Genomic DNA, 16,299 nt, shown 5'->3' with positions numbered 1-16,299 from the left:
CTGGGTCCTTTCTTTCAAAAGCCATAGATCTTCAAAGACGCATCCAGCTCCCTGTCCTTATACTTCCTAGATATTTTCTCTCTGTTCCACTTGAAAAAAAAAAAAAAACCTGGTGGAGACGAAAGCCATAGCTCAGATATTTAAGGCGTACCCTTTTTCCATTTTTTAAATATATATATATATTTCCTCCAATAAAATACTAGATATTATCATGAATGCATCTGCAAGGAATTCGGTGTTGAATCTACTGTTCCTTGGATCCATCAAAGAGTACAAAATGGAGTGCATCTTAAATTTGTACAGTGAGGATTAAATTTATGCCGTTGGTTTGAAAACGCTGCAAATTTACCAAATTGGACACTGCCCCCAGAAGCATTTGCTTGATTATCTTCAACCCTTCAAAAATTCTGGTTCTAAGGATTTAACTTTTTTTAAAAAAATATATTTAAATAAATTCAAACATAATTAGCAAATCTCCTTTAGCTTTTAGAAAAGGAAAAGGCTAATAGGACTCACTTTAGGCCACTGTTTAGCGGCTGTTGTATGTAGTTGTTAGTGGATGATGCTATATTAAGCCCCCCGTTAAAATTTATTTTTTTATTTTAAATTATTTTTTTATATTTTAGATGATTTTCATATATTAATATTAAAAATAAAAAATATTATTTTAATATATTTCTAAAAAATTATTTTAAAAAACAATCGTTATCAAATTACTAAACACCATAATTATATTTATTATAAAGTGATTAGATGAAATGTTTGGGATTCAAAAAGAAATTGTTTAAATATTACCAAATTTAATTATCATTTAAATACCTATGAATATCTAAACTTAGCATAAGGATTTATAATTCATTAAATAAAAATATTTTTCATAATTATTAGATATTTGAGAACGTGAAATGGTAAATCATGAAAATCGCAGTGTAAACAAGGGACAATCAAGGATTAAAAAAGAAAAAAAGAAACTAGTAGAAGAAATATCAAAAAGCCACCGGCGGTCACGGACCCCACGCTTCCCTCCCCATATCACTCGCTATCACTGTGGTGGCACGTGACAAGCTCCCAATCCCGAGTTTCAAGCAACGTGGACATATAAGAAGCGGCCACGCCATGTCAACTTGCATGGTTTGCACTGCACTGCACTGAATCAGTGGAAAATTTCCAAGCTCCTCCTGCTTCTCTCTTGCCTACAAAAATTTCCTTGCAAAAAAACACTCTCAATTCTCTCTTCTTGTTGTGACTTAATTCAAGGTAAAGCATTTCTTTTTTTTTTGAAGAAAAGGAAATTTGATCAATTTCTGTCACAGAATCCCCGTCTTTATTTTAGAAATCCTGAAATTGTTTTTGGAAATGTTCTGAATTGTTTGAATCTTGTTAGGCAATTAGTTAGATTACATGCTAATACTGATTGAATTCTACTAATTTATCTTAAACAATATGAATCTGAATCTGTTTTTGTTTTAATTTTTAATTTTCAAGTGAGTTGAGGAGGGGATTCTTGGAATCATCCTTGAAGGTAAAGAAGAGAATCCAATTTGAAGGAATAGTAATAATAATAATTAGAGTATGAGTAATAACAGTGGCATAATCGGGCATTATAAAGTTTTCAACAACCAGAGTTTGCTTCGTCCAACGGCTTCAGAGCATCGAAGCAGCAAGCTCAATTCTACAGGCATTCCTGCAAATTCTTTGTTTCAATCTGCACGTAGGCCGTTGTCCAGCTTTTATGGGAACAGTTTAAAAGTCAGGAAATCAAAATTAGGCATCGCCGGAGCACGCCGCTCTTTTATATTCACTCCGCGAGCTGTCTTAGCCATGGATCCACCTTCTGAGGTAATTTTTTGTTTTAGAGTTTGTAGACATGGAGATAGCTTTCAATGAAATAAAATGAAATGCTTTTTCTTCCTTTGGTAACTAAATTGAATAACAAACTCTTTCGTTGCAGCAGCTTGCAGGGAGATTCAATCTGGATGGAAATATTGAAATGCAGGTATTTATAGTCAACAAGGGATGAGTGAGCATGGCTTTAATTACTGGAGCCAAGTTTTGGTGAGTTTGTTGGTTATTGTAGATGTGATACGGATTTTGATTTTTTTGGTAATGAGCAGGTTTTTGTCAGCCATTCCTCTGGTTCATCCATCGCACAAGTAAATATTCAGATCAATTATAGTAGTGATTCTTTGCTCCTACACTGGGGTGTAATACGTGATAGAAAGGAGTAAGTCTGCCTGTACTTGCTTTCGGCTATATTGACTTAGTTCTCCGTTGTCGTTATAGTTTTGGTTATATCTCTTTCTTATGTTAGTTTTCTTTTGTGTCAGAAAATGGGTGCTTCCTTCTCTTCAGCCAGATGGAACCAAAAATTATAAGAACAGAGCCCTCAGATCTCCTTTTATGGAGGTAAGAGCGAAAAAGCAAAAATAAGATTCTTTGCCTTTCATTTTACTGAAAAATGTTTGGCTGACCTAAATAATTAATTTTGGCTGGTTTATACTTTGTTTATGCCCTAGTCTGGTTCCAATTCTTACATCAACATAGCGATTGATGATCCAGCGATACAAGCTATAGAGTTTCTTATAGTTGATGAAGCCCAGAATAAATGGTGAGCTTCAAAAGTTTTGCTTTTGCTAGCTCCCTGTATGTTGTTTGAGCTCATTACAATGTGTGGTATTATTTCTTTTCGTTTACTTCTCTTAATTTGGCAGGTTTAAGAACAATGGCCAGAACTTTTATGTTGAGTTACCCACGAGAGAGAAGTTGACAATTCCTAATGTCTCGGTTCCTGAAGAACTTGTGCAGATTCAATCATATCTAAGGTGGGAAAGAAATGGGAAACAAATGTATACCCCTGAGCAAGAGAAGGCAAGTGTTAAAACATCGTTTAGTATAAAGAGACAAACTATTTGTACTGCTAAGTTATAGTACTTTAATTTTGCATCTGTGCTTTCCTGTCTAGTTTTTCTTTTGTTAGCAAGGAAGCACCTGTGTCACCGTTTTTTTCTTTGTACATGCAATTCTCCATAACTTCCTTTGATAAACTCTTGCAGATAGTTTAATTCTATGGTTTTCATGTTTCAAGCACTGTCTTACTTTGATGGATAAATTTTCTTGTCTTAGGAGGAATATGAAGCTGCTCGCTTTGAGCTAATGGAGAAAGTAGCCAGAGGCACTTCCATTGAGGATCTCCGTGCAACGCTGACAAACAAAAATGATATACGTGAAATTAAGGAGCCATCTGTCTCTCAAATAGAAAACAACCTACCTGATGATCTTGTGCAATTACAAGCTTATATGAGATGGGAAAAGGCAGGGAAACCCAATTTTTCTCCGGAGCAGCAACAGGTAAATTTCCTTTCTTTTCTTGGTCGGTTAGTTTCCATAATGTTTTCCTTTTAGTTGCTTCTGCTGGGGTAAACAGACACTTATTAATTTCCTTTTGCAATTTAATGAGATCGCCTCTGATTGCTTGTGTGTGATATTTATTGGCATAATGGTTCCATGCATATAGAGCGAATTTGAGAAAGCAAGAGAAGAGTTGCAAGCTGAACTGGGCAAAGGTGTCTCTGTTGATGAGATTCGGAAGAAGATTAGTAAAGGAGAAATCAAGACTAATGTGTCAAAGCAACTTCAAAACAAAAGATATTTCAGCACTGAAAGAATTCAGCGCAAAGGGAGAGACTTAGCGCAGCTTATCAACAGACATTCTGCTAAATCAGTAGAGGACAGAGCTTTCATGTCTGTGGAGGAAAAAGCTTCAATAGAACCAAAATTCTTGAAGGCTGTTGAGCTTTTTGCTAAGGAAAAGGAAGAACATGATGGTGGTGCTGTGCTGAACAAGAAAATATTTAAGCTTGCTGATAAGGAACTTCTGGTAAGGGATGTGCTAATCAACTGTGTGCCCCTGCTCCATCAATTACAGTTTTTGACTTGATGAAACTTCTCTCAAATTTAAAACTCCTCACACATTGTCAAGGTACTTGTAACAAAGCCTGGTGGTAAGTTGAAGGTTCGTTTGGCCACTGATTTTGAAGAGCCAGTTACTCTTCACTGGGCTTTATCTAAAAAGGCTGGAGAGTGGATGGTAAGATTTTTATAACTTTTAACTTTAGACATTACTCAGGATGATATAGACCTTTGGAATCAATATCAATGTCTTCATCTTCTATAACCTGTAGCCAGTTTCTCTGTTACTTGATCAGATTTAATGCTTGCATGCATGATTTTGCAGGAGCCACCTCCAACCGTGTTGCCTCCTGGTTCAGTTGCTCTCAAGGAGGCTGCTGAAACACAACTTAAAAATGAGTCCTCTGCTAAATTTTCTTACCAGGTGAGCATGTTAATTTTTTTTTATATCTTCCTTTGCCCCATAGGGCTTTGAAATCTAACCATGCCTTTCAATTCTACAATCTACCTTATAACAGGTGCAATCTTTTGAAATAGAGATTGAAGAAGATATTTTTGTTGGTTTGCCATTTGTCCTTTTGTCTAATGGAAGATGGATAAAGAATAATGGCTCGGACTTTTATATTGAATTTAGCAGAGGATCTAAGCATGTCCAAAAGGTTGTCCTCAGTTTCGTATTCCAACAAGTATTTTTTATATTCTTCTGTGTTTCTTTCATCATTTTAACTAACTGAAATTTTCTCGACAAAGGATGCTGGTGATGGCAAAGGAACAGCCAGGGCGTTGTTGGATAAAATTGCAGAACTGGAGAGTGAGGCACAGAAGTCTTTCATGCACCGGTCAGTAAAATGTTCATAATCATTTTTGTAGTTCAGAGTGTTTATGAGAGTTTTGCTCCTCTTGTTGCAGGATATGTGCTAGTTATGTTCAGCATAGCACACAACATCTTTCAAAATGCTCATCTTTTTTTCTTTATATTGTTTGCATGTGTTGTATGCACACTCTAGTTTAGATTAATGTTCTCTGTTTAAATGTTGTCATGAGTCATTGGTTCATTTTCTTTGTTGCTCTCAGTAGCTAGAGATTAGCGGTCCTTAGCATCTCTGTTTCTTTAAAATCAGGTGAGGATGCTGATAGCTGCTGCTTAGATTCTTTCCAACTGGGAAGCCAATTGAAATTGTAGGAATAAAGTGCCATAGAGAGTGTTTCCATTCTGTGTTATTACCTTTTTGGTGTCAGAGAAACAGCCATAGATTTCTGGACATATAACTTTCTAAGCTTGTTTTGTTTTATCTGTGGTTAGTGGATGTTTCCTGTACTTTTGCTTCTATTTAATTTTCCAAACTTTTTTGTATTTGATGATCGAATAACTAACCCTTTTATTTTATCTCCTTCGTAAAATTTTAGTGCAAACCATTTTCTCTCTCTATAATTTCCAAAATGTTCCAGTTCAGCCCTTATAAAGTCACAAAGTCATCATTTAATCAGAATCTATTTGCCTGTCATAAACCATTCAAAGTGAATAAAAGAGTGATGAATATCTTAAGAGATGCAACTTACATATAGAAATACTGAATACATACAGCTGAGCACTTAAATATCTTAGAGAACATTTTGTGATGGAAATCCTGCTCAAGTACAGGTGGTGAATTAGGAAATTACCTCGGCTTTTTTTGGTTCAATGGTGGCTTTAGGTTCTGTAAAAGGTGCTGTAACACATGCTTAAAAGTGCTTTTATTTTAAATAATGCTAAACAGCCCCCAACGTTTCATTTGATAGCTTCTAGCTTTGCATAAGGCTTTGAAAACAGCTTTGGATGCTCCACCCAACACGTGCAGAAAAGATTGCAGAGAAAGGATCATGGATGCTTAGAATTTTAAGTTATGAAATATGAAATAACAGAACTGTTTATTATAATTATTATCACAGCTGATCATGTCAAGACGCCACATGCACTACTAGCATGTTTCTTTTACATCTTAAGAACTTTTTTTTTCTAAAAAATAATACTATCAATAACAACAGATTTTCTTATAATGTTTAAAATTTCTACCATTGTATTTCAATTGTAATCAAAGAAAACTCTTATTGAAAATTATTTTGTCCCTCCATACTATTATGGAGTGGCATTAACACTTAAAGGAATAGGAATAAAGCTGGGTTATATGCACTTTGATATCTTGGGAATTAAAAAATTTATGATGTTATTTTGTCATTTACAGTAAAAGGCTTCCATCTCATATAGCTTGTCACCCGTTTCAAGTGGTATCCAATATGACTTGTTAGTTGAATCACATTCCACTCCATAAAGTTAAGCAACGGATCACAATGTTCCTTTTTACATTGTCATTCTTAGATAATTAACTAGCTTTGCTAAATGCTTAATATTTACTTGTAGAATGATTACTCGTAGAAGCAATTTGAAGTGGCTCTAAACTCTTTCTTCTTAGATCTTTGCTTGCATCTTAATAATACTAAAGATCACAGAGGAAAAGAAAGTGACAATGCTGTATTGTTTTGTGTTCAATAATTTGGAGTTCCATGAAACTTAATGTGTCTTCTTTTTCTATTTTTTGCTTTCAAATTTTTTGTCATGGTGCCATGCTAATTAGGTGATAATGAAGAAATGGCCATGAAGCCCTGTTTGTTCCCACTTTCCCTGATTTTCTCCTTGTTGGACAACAATTGAACATTGGGTAGTGGCCTTAAGTATCCATAAGAAAGTCTCTTATTTAGCTTTTTATTCATGATGTTGTTGAAATTTTGGATGTATTCGATTAATTTACTAGATCTTTACTGATTTGACATGTGAGCTCATATCTACCTTTCTAAGATAATTTTGTTTGTTGTTCTGGTAGTAATAGGTTATACCTCTCTTTCATTTTGCTAGATTCAATATTGCAGCAGACTTGATGGATAAAGCCAAGGATGCTGGCGAATTGGGTCTTGCAGGGATCTTGGTGTGGATGCGGTTTATGGCCACGAGGCAGCTCATATGGAATAAAAACTACAATGTCAAACCACGGTAAAAGATTTAATTAAATAAGTGTATGATGGACTATCTTATCTAATGAGCTTCAGACCTTTGTGATATGAAAAATTACGGTTTTCATTCCTCTAAAAATTGGACTGAAAGTGAATGACCCAACCCAGCGCTATTTTTTTCATTGCTCTCTTAGTGGAATGAACAATTTGTCATTCTTCAGATATGATTATGACCATGTGCCATAATTCCCAAAAACAAAAATAGTTCTTATTAGTTGCATGCCTGTGCAGTGAAATCAGTAAAGCCCAGGATAGGCTTACAGACTTGCTCCAGGATATTTATGCAAGCAATCCACAGCATCAGGAGCTCTTGCGAATGATTATGTCTACTGTTGGTCGAGGAGGTGAAGGGGATGTGGGACAACGTATTCGGGATGAAATCCTAGTTATCCAGGTCTATAGTGGATCTTTCTTGTTAATTTTCCTTTGTTTTCTCTATTTATTTCCTTAGCATGTGAGTTCATTGTAAGACTGATAAGGTGACTGTTTGTTGATTCTAGAGAAACAATGAATGCAAGGGTGGAATGATGGAGGAATGGCATCAGAAGTTGCATAATAACACTAGCCCTGATGATGTCATAATCTGTCAGGTGGTTGAAATGGGAATTTGAACATGCACTTTTAGTGATTTTCATTTTTTTTCCCTTAAAAATTCCTTTTCTTTCAGGCATTAATTGATCATATTAAAAGCGACTTTGACATCAGTGTGTACTGGAAAACTTTGAAAGAAAATGGAATCACAAAAGAGCGACTTTTAAGTTATGATCGTGCCATCCATTCTGAACCAAACTTCAGGAGAGATCAGAGGGATGGACTTTTGCGTGATCTTGGAAACTATATGAGGACTTTGAAGGTTAGTTGTTCGAGTCATTAGTATCAAAGCTTTGTCTTTAGTTCACTTTTAACACAGTGACTTCACTTGATTTGCTATCAATATTATACTTATGCAGTCATTGCTTACCTCGTATATCTCTGACATGGCCTTCATACAGATAATGGGTTTCAATCAAGTGCCAAACACGATGTGATTTATGTCCTGATCAATTTAAGAATTTGTTAAACATATATAGGAGAACAAATGGTTTGAATTGCATGGACCTATGCATATATAGAAACCATGTATATTGTCTGTGATCACCTGGGAAGTGTTGGTCGGCCAGCCATACTCTATGGTTAGTGTTGGTTAATGAAGAAGCAACATCTTAATATGATTAGGATGAGATGAGGTCTTTAGAACTTTATGTTGTTTGTGATCGCCTAGTTAGTGTTGGCGGGCCAGCCATACTCTATGTTAGTTATTGTTGGGTGCTGAAGAAGCAACATCTTGGTAAATTAGCATGAGACAAGGATGTTAAAATATATCTATAATAATATAAGAAAGGATTGTATAAGAAATGTGTACTTCCTTTGGAAAGATGGAAGGTGGCACCAATTCAAGACAAGTTGAAGGGAGCTCCATGGTTCTAAATGATGCATGTTACTGATTGTAACATCCATTACACAATGGAAATGGAGTTCACCGTGTCTTATTATTTCTATTTTGACTTGCTAAATAATGATCATATTCTCTTTGAAACACTAAACACCTGCTACGGAAAAATAGTACCTTGTATAGTTTTTGGTTCTCCTATCTCCATTGGTTTGAGAGTCAGTGCTTGACATATATACACACATACTTGCACACTGGGTTGTTGGTTGAGATTGGAAGCCGCATTGTAGAGGGAAAAGTTGGTGGCCAGTTCACTTGATTGAGATGAGAAATATGGCCAAGGAAGACAATGTAGTAATCTATGCATGACCTGTAACAAGGAAAGGAGGTATTGTGTTTGCTGTGAAGATTACTGCATTAATTCATTGATAATGTTTCTTAGTGAAACATTTAAAATTCATGCATTAGATACTTGCTAAGAGTTGCTTGCAATTATGACTATGATGACTGACCATTTCAGAATTATAGTTTTGAAAGAGAGAATTGGGAGAGGTAGACCAAAATGAAACAAGCTGAAGCGATACAAGATGATCATTCCAAAGTATTGTTCTGCTGTTGTTAAAGCAGTGTATAAGAAGTTTAGCTAGTAAGAAAACTAAATGGAGGAAGTGGATCCATGTAGCCAACCCTAACCAAGTTGACTGGAGCTGATCACATAGGTTTTAGTGATAAGAATTCTCCATTGTGTTTATGAGTCCATTAAATTGTACTATTTGCTTTTGATGCCATGTGAACTTCCTCGGATTTTCACCTTTGGCTTCATTATCTTGATTTCAATCTATTTTTTCTATTTTGAATTTAGGCAGTTCATTCAGGTGCAGATCTTGAGTCTGCTATTACGAATTGTATGGGCTACAGATCCGAGGTAATGCCACTTGCTGAAGCTTCTCTGCAATGTTTTCTTTTCGTAGAGTTTGATAATACTTTTCTCCTCTCTCCTCTCTCCTCTCTCCTCAGGGTCAAGGCTTCATGGTTGGAGTGCAGATAAATCCCATTCCAGGCTTGCCATCTGGTTTCCCAGTAATGTTTTGAACTTCATTTTGAATGTTCAATCTAGATGCCATCTATACAATACAGAATGATAAAACAATCTGTGTATGTTCTGTATCTTTTGAAACAGGAATTGCTTCAATTTGTACTAAAACACGTTGAAGATAAGAATGTAGAAGCACTTATAGAGGTAATTGAAAATTAAATGTCAGAAGTTGTAACTATGATTTGCACTTATACTTTAACCTTGGCCTATTTGCTTATTTTTAATACAGGGTTTGCTAGAGGCTCGTCAGGAGCTTAGACCTTTGCTATTTAAGTCCAACAATCGTCTTAAGGATCTTTTATTTTTGGATATTGCACTTGATTCCACTGTTAGGACAGCTATTGAACGGGGGTACGAAGAATTAAGCAATGCTGGACCGGAGGTAAATCTATCTTATCAACAATTATCTTTGGATATAGACTCTGTTCAGTTTGTGTTAGTCTTAATGGATTCTTATATTAATTCTTCTCTACATATGTGCTGCTTTAGTTTCACTCTCTAATTTTTATATTCTTAATTACTTCCTTGATGGCAGAAAATTATGTACTTCATCACTTTGGTTCTTGAAAATCTCGCACTTTCTTCAGATGATAATGAAGATCTTATTTACTGCGTGAAGGTAAAATTTCACTTTAGTACCCTGAAATATATGTGACGACTTGCATGAAGTAAACATGTGGTAGCACACAATTATTTAGATAATGGAAACTTTCCATTATCATTTGAAATTACCTTCACTGTATATGCAGGAATGGAAACATGCACTAAGTATGTCAAATAGCAAAAGTGATCACTGGGCATTATATTCAAAATCAGTCCTTGACAGAACTCGCCTTGCCCTTGCTAGCAAGGCAGAATGGTACCAGCAGGTTTTGCAACCATCAGCGGAGTATCTTGGATCACTGCTTGGAGTGGACCAGGGGGCTGTATGTTTTTAATTGTCTCAAAGTCCAAAACTTTTTCCCTCATACTCTAGATTATTTGCTTACAAACCCTCACTGTCAATTCTTTCAGGTGAGCATATTCACTGAAGAAATTATCCGTGCTGGATCAGCTGCGGCGTTATCTGTACTTCTTAATCGACTTGATCCGGTTCTTCGGCAGACTGCTCATCTTGGAAGGTTAGCATGTTATTCATGCCATGCCTATGCAACTAGCTCCTGTTGGATTACTAGGAAATTAGGGATGTTAGTCTTAATGAGAGTGATCACACATCTGAACAGTAAACATAGGATAAGGAATACCTGCCGGTTACAAACTGTAACTCTGAAATGCAATTGTTGTTGGCCTCAAACAGCTGGCAGGTTATTAGCCCAGTTGAAGCTGTTGGATATGTTGTTGCCGTGGATGAGTTGCTCACTGTGCAGAATAAAACTTACAATCTCCCAACAATCTTAGTAGCAAATCGAGTAAAAGGAGAAGAAGAAATTCCAGATGGTGCAGTTGCTTTGCTGACGCCTGACATGCCTGACGTACTATCTCATGTTTCTGTGCGAGCAAGAAATAGCAAGGTAAGCAACTGTTACATTGAATTTATGCCCAAATCTTTTCCGGGTGATGTTAAGAGGATAACATTGTCAATGGCAGGTTTGCTTTGCTACATGCTTTGATCCCGATATTCTGGCCAACCTTCAAGCATATGAAGGGAAATTGTTGCGTCTGAAACCGACATCAGCAGATATAGTTTATAGGTTATCCTATTGTTCCATGCCATCCTTATCCATTGTTTCTCACAATCTGCATCGAACATGTTTTGCAACTGTTGTACTGAAATTCATATTACTAATGATGAATCACAGTGAGCTTAAGGAGGGTGAACTAGCAGATTCAAGTTCAACTAACTTAACAGAAGGCAGTCCTTCACCTATAAAGTTGGTCAGAAAGGAGTTCAGTGGCAGATATGCCATATCTTCTGAGGAGTTTACCAGTGAAATGGTTAGGCTTTAAAATGGGATCCAATCCATGTTTAATGAACCGCCTTCTTCCCTTTTCTCATTCTAGAAATCAATACAACACCCCAACTGTCATTTGAACTGTATTTATGGATTTTTAGAAATGTTTCTGGGATTCTCTTATAGGTTGGTGCCAAATCACGCAACATCTCATATTTGAAAGGAAAAGTGCCGTCTTGGATTGGGATTCCTACATCAGTTGCTTTACCATTTGGAGTTTTTGAGAAGGTTCTATCTGAAGATTCGAATCAGGTAATTGCAATCTCTGAATTTCATTTTGTCTTTTGCTAGCAGTTTTAGTTGTATACATCGACAACACTAGCTGCTCAATTCAGATAATGATTGCATGATGGGGTGAACACCATTTCTGTTGTGTAATGGATGCATGCTCAGCTAATGTAGAAATTCAATTGGAAGGCATAAAATTTATTAACTGACTTGCAAATGAATTATTTTTGACAAAATAGAATTTGAGTAAAACATAGGCCTAACCTGAAAGGAATGAGAGGACATTTGTATGATGCATATATATGATACGTCCACCAGTTAACATTTTGTGCTAGGTGTCCAGATTAGTTATTATGAAACCTCTTGATGATCAGGGGATGTTACTGTATTGCTCTTGAAAGTCTTAAATGTGGAAGAGAACCCCTCTTTGATGTGTTCTTTCTGCTATCCTTCGTTGATACCTTTGAGAAAATAGTAAGATATTCCTGAATGTGCAAAATGAACTTTTACTTCAATTAAATATTCTAACTGTCTAAACGAGGATGAGTTGAAGTTGCACAATGGTCAGCCGAGATTTAGTTTTTGTCAGCTTCAGAAGATATCTGATTTTTTGGCATGCACTCCTGAGTTGTTTAGGAATTTTCTGCCTGATTCTCTCTCTGTCTCCCCCTCTTTTTTACCGGCAGGAAGTGGCCAATAAGTTGCAACTGTTGAAGAAAAACTTAGGAGAAGAGTTGAGTGCTCTCAGGGAGATTCGCCAAACAGTTTTACAGCTGACAGCACCGCCGCAACTGGTATGTGCTTTCTACTAATGATGCCTGAGATATATTTCAGTCAATATACATGGATATCTTTACATCTCCTGCTGAGGATATCAATCATAAAATAATATATTTCCTCCTAGGTCTTCAGTTCTCTAGAAAACAATTTCAGTTGTTAAAGTCATTATGTATTTTAAAGTGCCTTTTTTTTTTAAAAAAAAAAAAAAAAACCTGTTATTCAAAGAGTTCTCAGTAGTGTTTCTCTATGCCCCCATCCTCTGAACTATCAATCAACCAAAAATTAGCCTCTTTAACTTTGGTTGTAAAATTCTGGCAATGAGGATATCCTTTTGCTAAACCTCTCAATAAAACAGATTTTTGCCTGAACCTTTTTATTATTTTGGTACAAGCTACGTTTGTTTTTGGTAATCAATTGTTTTATTAGAAGAAAAAGGTCCATATACATGGAAGTGACATAATTGGCAGCGACTTTTTTGTTGAATATAGTGTATATAAATGTTGTATCTTGTAAACTATACTGCTGTATCAGGAAAGAGTACTTCAATTGAAATGTAATACCTAAGCTAGAGTAAATTTTAGGTTCGAGAGCTGAAGACCAAGATGCAAAGTTCTGAGATGCCATGGCCTGGTGATGAAGGTGAACAACGATGGGACCAAGCATGGATGGCTATAAAGAAGGTAGACTGCTTTCCTTTACTGGAGATGACCATTTTGATCTTCAAATAATTGTCAATGTAGTCTCTGTCGCTTCTTGGTAGAAGAACCCTCACATCCTTATGATGGTTTGTGGTTTACTCATGCAATTCCATTCCATTAACTCTTTGTGATAAGGTAAGCATGGCATGTTGTGATTTTCTTGAGAGCCTACCTTGGAGAGAACTAAATCTTTGGTTGTATAACTGGAATAGTTTCTCGTGCTTGCTTGTTGTAGATGTTGACAGTTACACTTTTCCTAAATGTTCAATGCTTAGCTGGAGTCCCCTAAACTTGTCTATGTTCAAACATGGCATGCATGTGCTGTATTTTGATCATTGCGAATGCTTGCTGTAGCTTGTGCTTACAGTGTTTCCTTCCAATTCTTTCCAAGCATATTTTATTATGTTTGACTATTTTATTTCTCTGTTCATGACATTGATCTGTTACATAATTCCTGTCAGGTCTGGGCTTCAAAATGGAATGAGAGAGCATACTTCAGCACGAGAAAAGTGAAGTTAGACCATGATTATCTCTGCATGGCCGTCCTGGTTCAGGAAGTAATAAATGCTGATTATGCATTTGTTATTCATACAACCAATCCATCTTCGGGGGATTCATCCGAGATATATGCTGAGGTATTGTATATTTGGTACACTGTTTGCTTTTCCTAGTGGAAATTCACTCACAATATAGCTGGAAGAAGCAAAAGGCATTGATTGATCGCTCCTTCTTGACATAGGTGGTGAAGGGACTTGGAGAAACTCTAGTCGGAGCTTATCCTGGCCGTGCATTGAGTTTTATCTGCAAGAAAAATGATTTAAACAGTCCTCAGGTAAGCACCTTTATATTATTAACAAACTACTAAAGGGCTTTTTATTATTAACAAAATATTAAAGGGTGAGGCTAAATCACTTTGCCACAACCATAAAATACTATTTATTAGAATAGTGTTTTGTGATGTTTTTGTTTTTTGTTTTTTTTTTTTGGTAATTTCACCCTTCAATAACCAAATTTTTTTTTAATTTTATCCTTTAATATAAGATTTATTTTGAGATTAATGCTCTATAATTTTTATTTTTTTTATGTTAGGTTATATATTGGTTTCATGGATTTAATTTTTTTTCTTGATTTCAACCTTCTGGTCTCTTAGATTTAGGTTTTTTTTTTTTCTTGATCTTAACCTTCAACATTAGATTAGTTGAAAGTGAGGCTTTATAATTTTTTTTATTTATTTTTTATGAATTTATCATGATCTCATGATTTAGGTTGCAAGTTTAATCGGTTAATCTATTCTGACTCGAATAATTTTTTTCTTACTTTTTCTAAATTATTTTTTTTATTCCATTCTTTAATAATAAGTTGGTTGAAAATTGAGTTTCAAAATTTTTTCGATTTGCTTTCTATAGAGTTATTCCAATCTCATTATCCGGTTTGTGAGTTTGATAGGCTGATTCAGGTTGACCATGAGTTATTTTTTAATTGATTATTTTTTAAATGGGCTTTGTGATTTGTTTTTATTTGCTTTCCATAAGGTTATTCTAATCTCAGGATCTGGATTGGATGTTTGATAAGTTAAACCGTGTTGACTCGGTTTATTTTTATGCTTGTTTCTAATTGAAAATTTTTTCAATTTCACCATCCAACAACAAATTTTTTTTATTTAGTTTTTTTTTCAATTTAGCTTCGTATTTTTTCTCAATTTTTAATTTCTTTTCTTGATTTTAATATTGAATATATTAAAAATGGAGCTTTATAATTTTGTTATATGTTTTTTATGAAGTTGTCACGAGTTTAATAGGTTAGTTCATGGTGACCTGAGATTTGTTTTTTGATATTTATTTTCTATCACCATTCAATATTTAATATTTAATTAGTTGAAAACTAGATTTTGTAATTTTTTTTGATTTGTTTTCTGTAGGGTTATTCCAATTTCACGACCCGAGTTTCGGATATTAATATATCATTATTTTAATATTTAAAAATAAATAACATTCAATATGTCACATTGTCATTGCATCAAATATTTTTAAAAGATGTTAACTATTAATTATATTTTGAGCTTATGATTATTTATTTTTTATTAGAATAGTTTTAGCAATGTTTAAATATTTTTTATATATTAAAAAATAATTGATCTAACCCGTAGTGCGCCCCTTATACCAATTATACAGTATTTTCAATGGTGGTTGAACTTTTAAAGGTTGTTTGAACTTTACAGTGGACATGGAAGAGTCCCAAGTTCAAGTAAACTAATTGCTTTTATTGTTGCTTCGAGGACTGAATCTATATGATGTATAATTACTCAGTTTCCAAGTAGTGGAAAAAATTGAAAATAAAAGAAGCTGTGAGCAAACCCATGAGAGCACCCCAATTTTTTTGTAATGTTTACTTACAATTTTCCCTTGAACTTTGACATGCTGCAGGTGTTGGGTTACCCGAGCAAACCCATTGGGCTCTTTATAAGACGTTCTATCATCTTCCGATCCGACTCGAATGGTGAAGATCTAGAAGGTTATGCCGGTGCGGGCCTTTATGATAGGTAAAAATCATTCGAGAAACTGGTGGGGAGGATATACAGTGTGCATTCAATCAAGATGCCTAGTTGAAAACTAAATCGTACTGAAAGAATTGGTGTTATTATCATATTATTATTTGCTCATTTAGCAGCTATCTGTTGTGCAGTGTGCCAATGGATGAAGAAGAGAAGGTTGTGCTCGATTATTCATCTGATCCGTTGGTCACCGATGAAAAGTTCCGACGAAGAATCCTCTCTGGCATTGCTCGTGCAGGAAGTGCAATTGAAGAGCTGTATGGATCTCCTCAAGACATTGAAGGCGTGATACGTGATGGTAATGTCTACGTAGTTCAAACAAGACCCCAGATGTAATCGTCTTTTTCTCTTTTCCGAATCGGATTTTGCTTGTCAGGGTTGTATAAATTAGAAAAATAACAGAGAGGGAAATGAAGACGGGGGAAACATACATAAATAATCAGGAAATGAAAAGAACAATAAATCCAAACTGCAGCATTGATTATAGTCACGCACCTGCTTACAATCATGAATAATGTTGTATTTATTCCCAAGTGTTTTTTTTTTCCAGCAGAAACCATCTTGATCTAGCTTGATTTTTTTAAAAAAAATCAAATTGAAGTTGACATGGC

General features: G+C 35.2%; 1 protein-coding gene across 2 annotated transcripts; it reads left to right on the top strand.

Annotated features, from left to right (window-relative positions):
* The first annotated feature begins 1,098 nt into the window (after positions 1 to 1,098).
* On the top strand, positions 1,099 to 16,214 carry LOC133697810 (alpha-glucan water dikinase, chloroplastic-like). Of its 2 annotated transcripts, none has more exons than XM_062120604.1 (34): positions 1,099 to 1,257; positions 1,486 to 1,839; positions 1,955 to 1,996; positions 2,115 to 2,224; positions 2,328 to 2,406; positions 2,517 to 2,608; positions 2,712 to 2,868; positions 3,124 to 3,348; positions 3,515 to 3,877; positions 3,980 to 4,087; positions 4,235 to 4,333; positions 4,428 to 4,568; positions 4,660 to 4,748; positions 6,800 to 6,934; positions 7,186 to 7,348; positions 7,455 to 7,544; positions 7,622 to 7,807; positions 9,246 to 9,308; positions 9,401 to 9,463; positions 9,564 to 9,623; positions 9,709 to 9,861; positions 10,015 to 10,098; positions 10,229 to 10,405; positions 10,494 to 10,600; positions 10,777 to 10,990; positions 11,067 to 11,170; positions 11,279 to 11,414; positions 11,558 to 11,683; positions 12,346 to 12,453; positions 13,021 to 13,119; positions 13,599 to 13,772; positions 13,877 to 13,969; positions 15,561 to 15,676; positions 15,820 to 16,214. In XM_062120604.1, exons 2-34 carry the CDS (start codon positions 1,573 to 1,575, stop codon positions 16,022 to 16,024), a joined length of 4,428 nt encoding a protein of 1,475 aa, XP_061976588.1. In that variant the 5' UTR covers positions 1,099 to 1,257; positions 1,486 to 1,572; the 3' UTR covers positions 16,025 to 16,214. The 2 variants fall into 2 exon arrangements, with proteins under 2 accessions (XP_061976588.1, XP_061976587.1); XM_062120603.1 differs by having other exon boundaries at positions 1,952 to 1,996.
* The last annotated feature ends 85 nt before the right edge of the window (positions 16,215 to 16,299 follow it).

The sequence above is a fragment of the Populus nigra genome, chromosome 6 (genome assembly GCF_951802175.1).
Source record: "Populus nigra chromosome 6, ddPopNigr1.1, whole genome shotgun sequence".
In the NCBI taxonomy this organism is placed as follows: Eukaryota; Viridiplantae; Streptophyta; class Magnoliopsida; order Malpighiales; family Salicaceae; genus Populus; species Populus nigra.
This window is presented reverse-complemented; position numbering and strand designations above follow the sequence as displayed.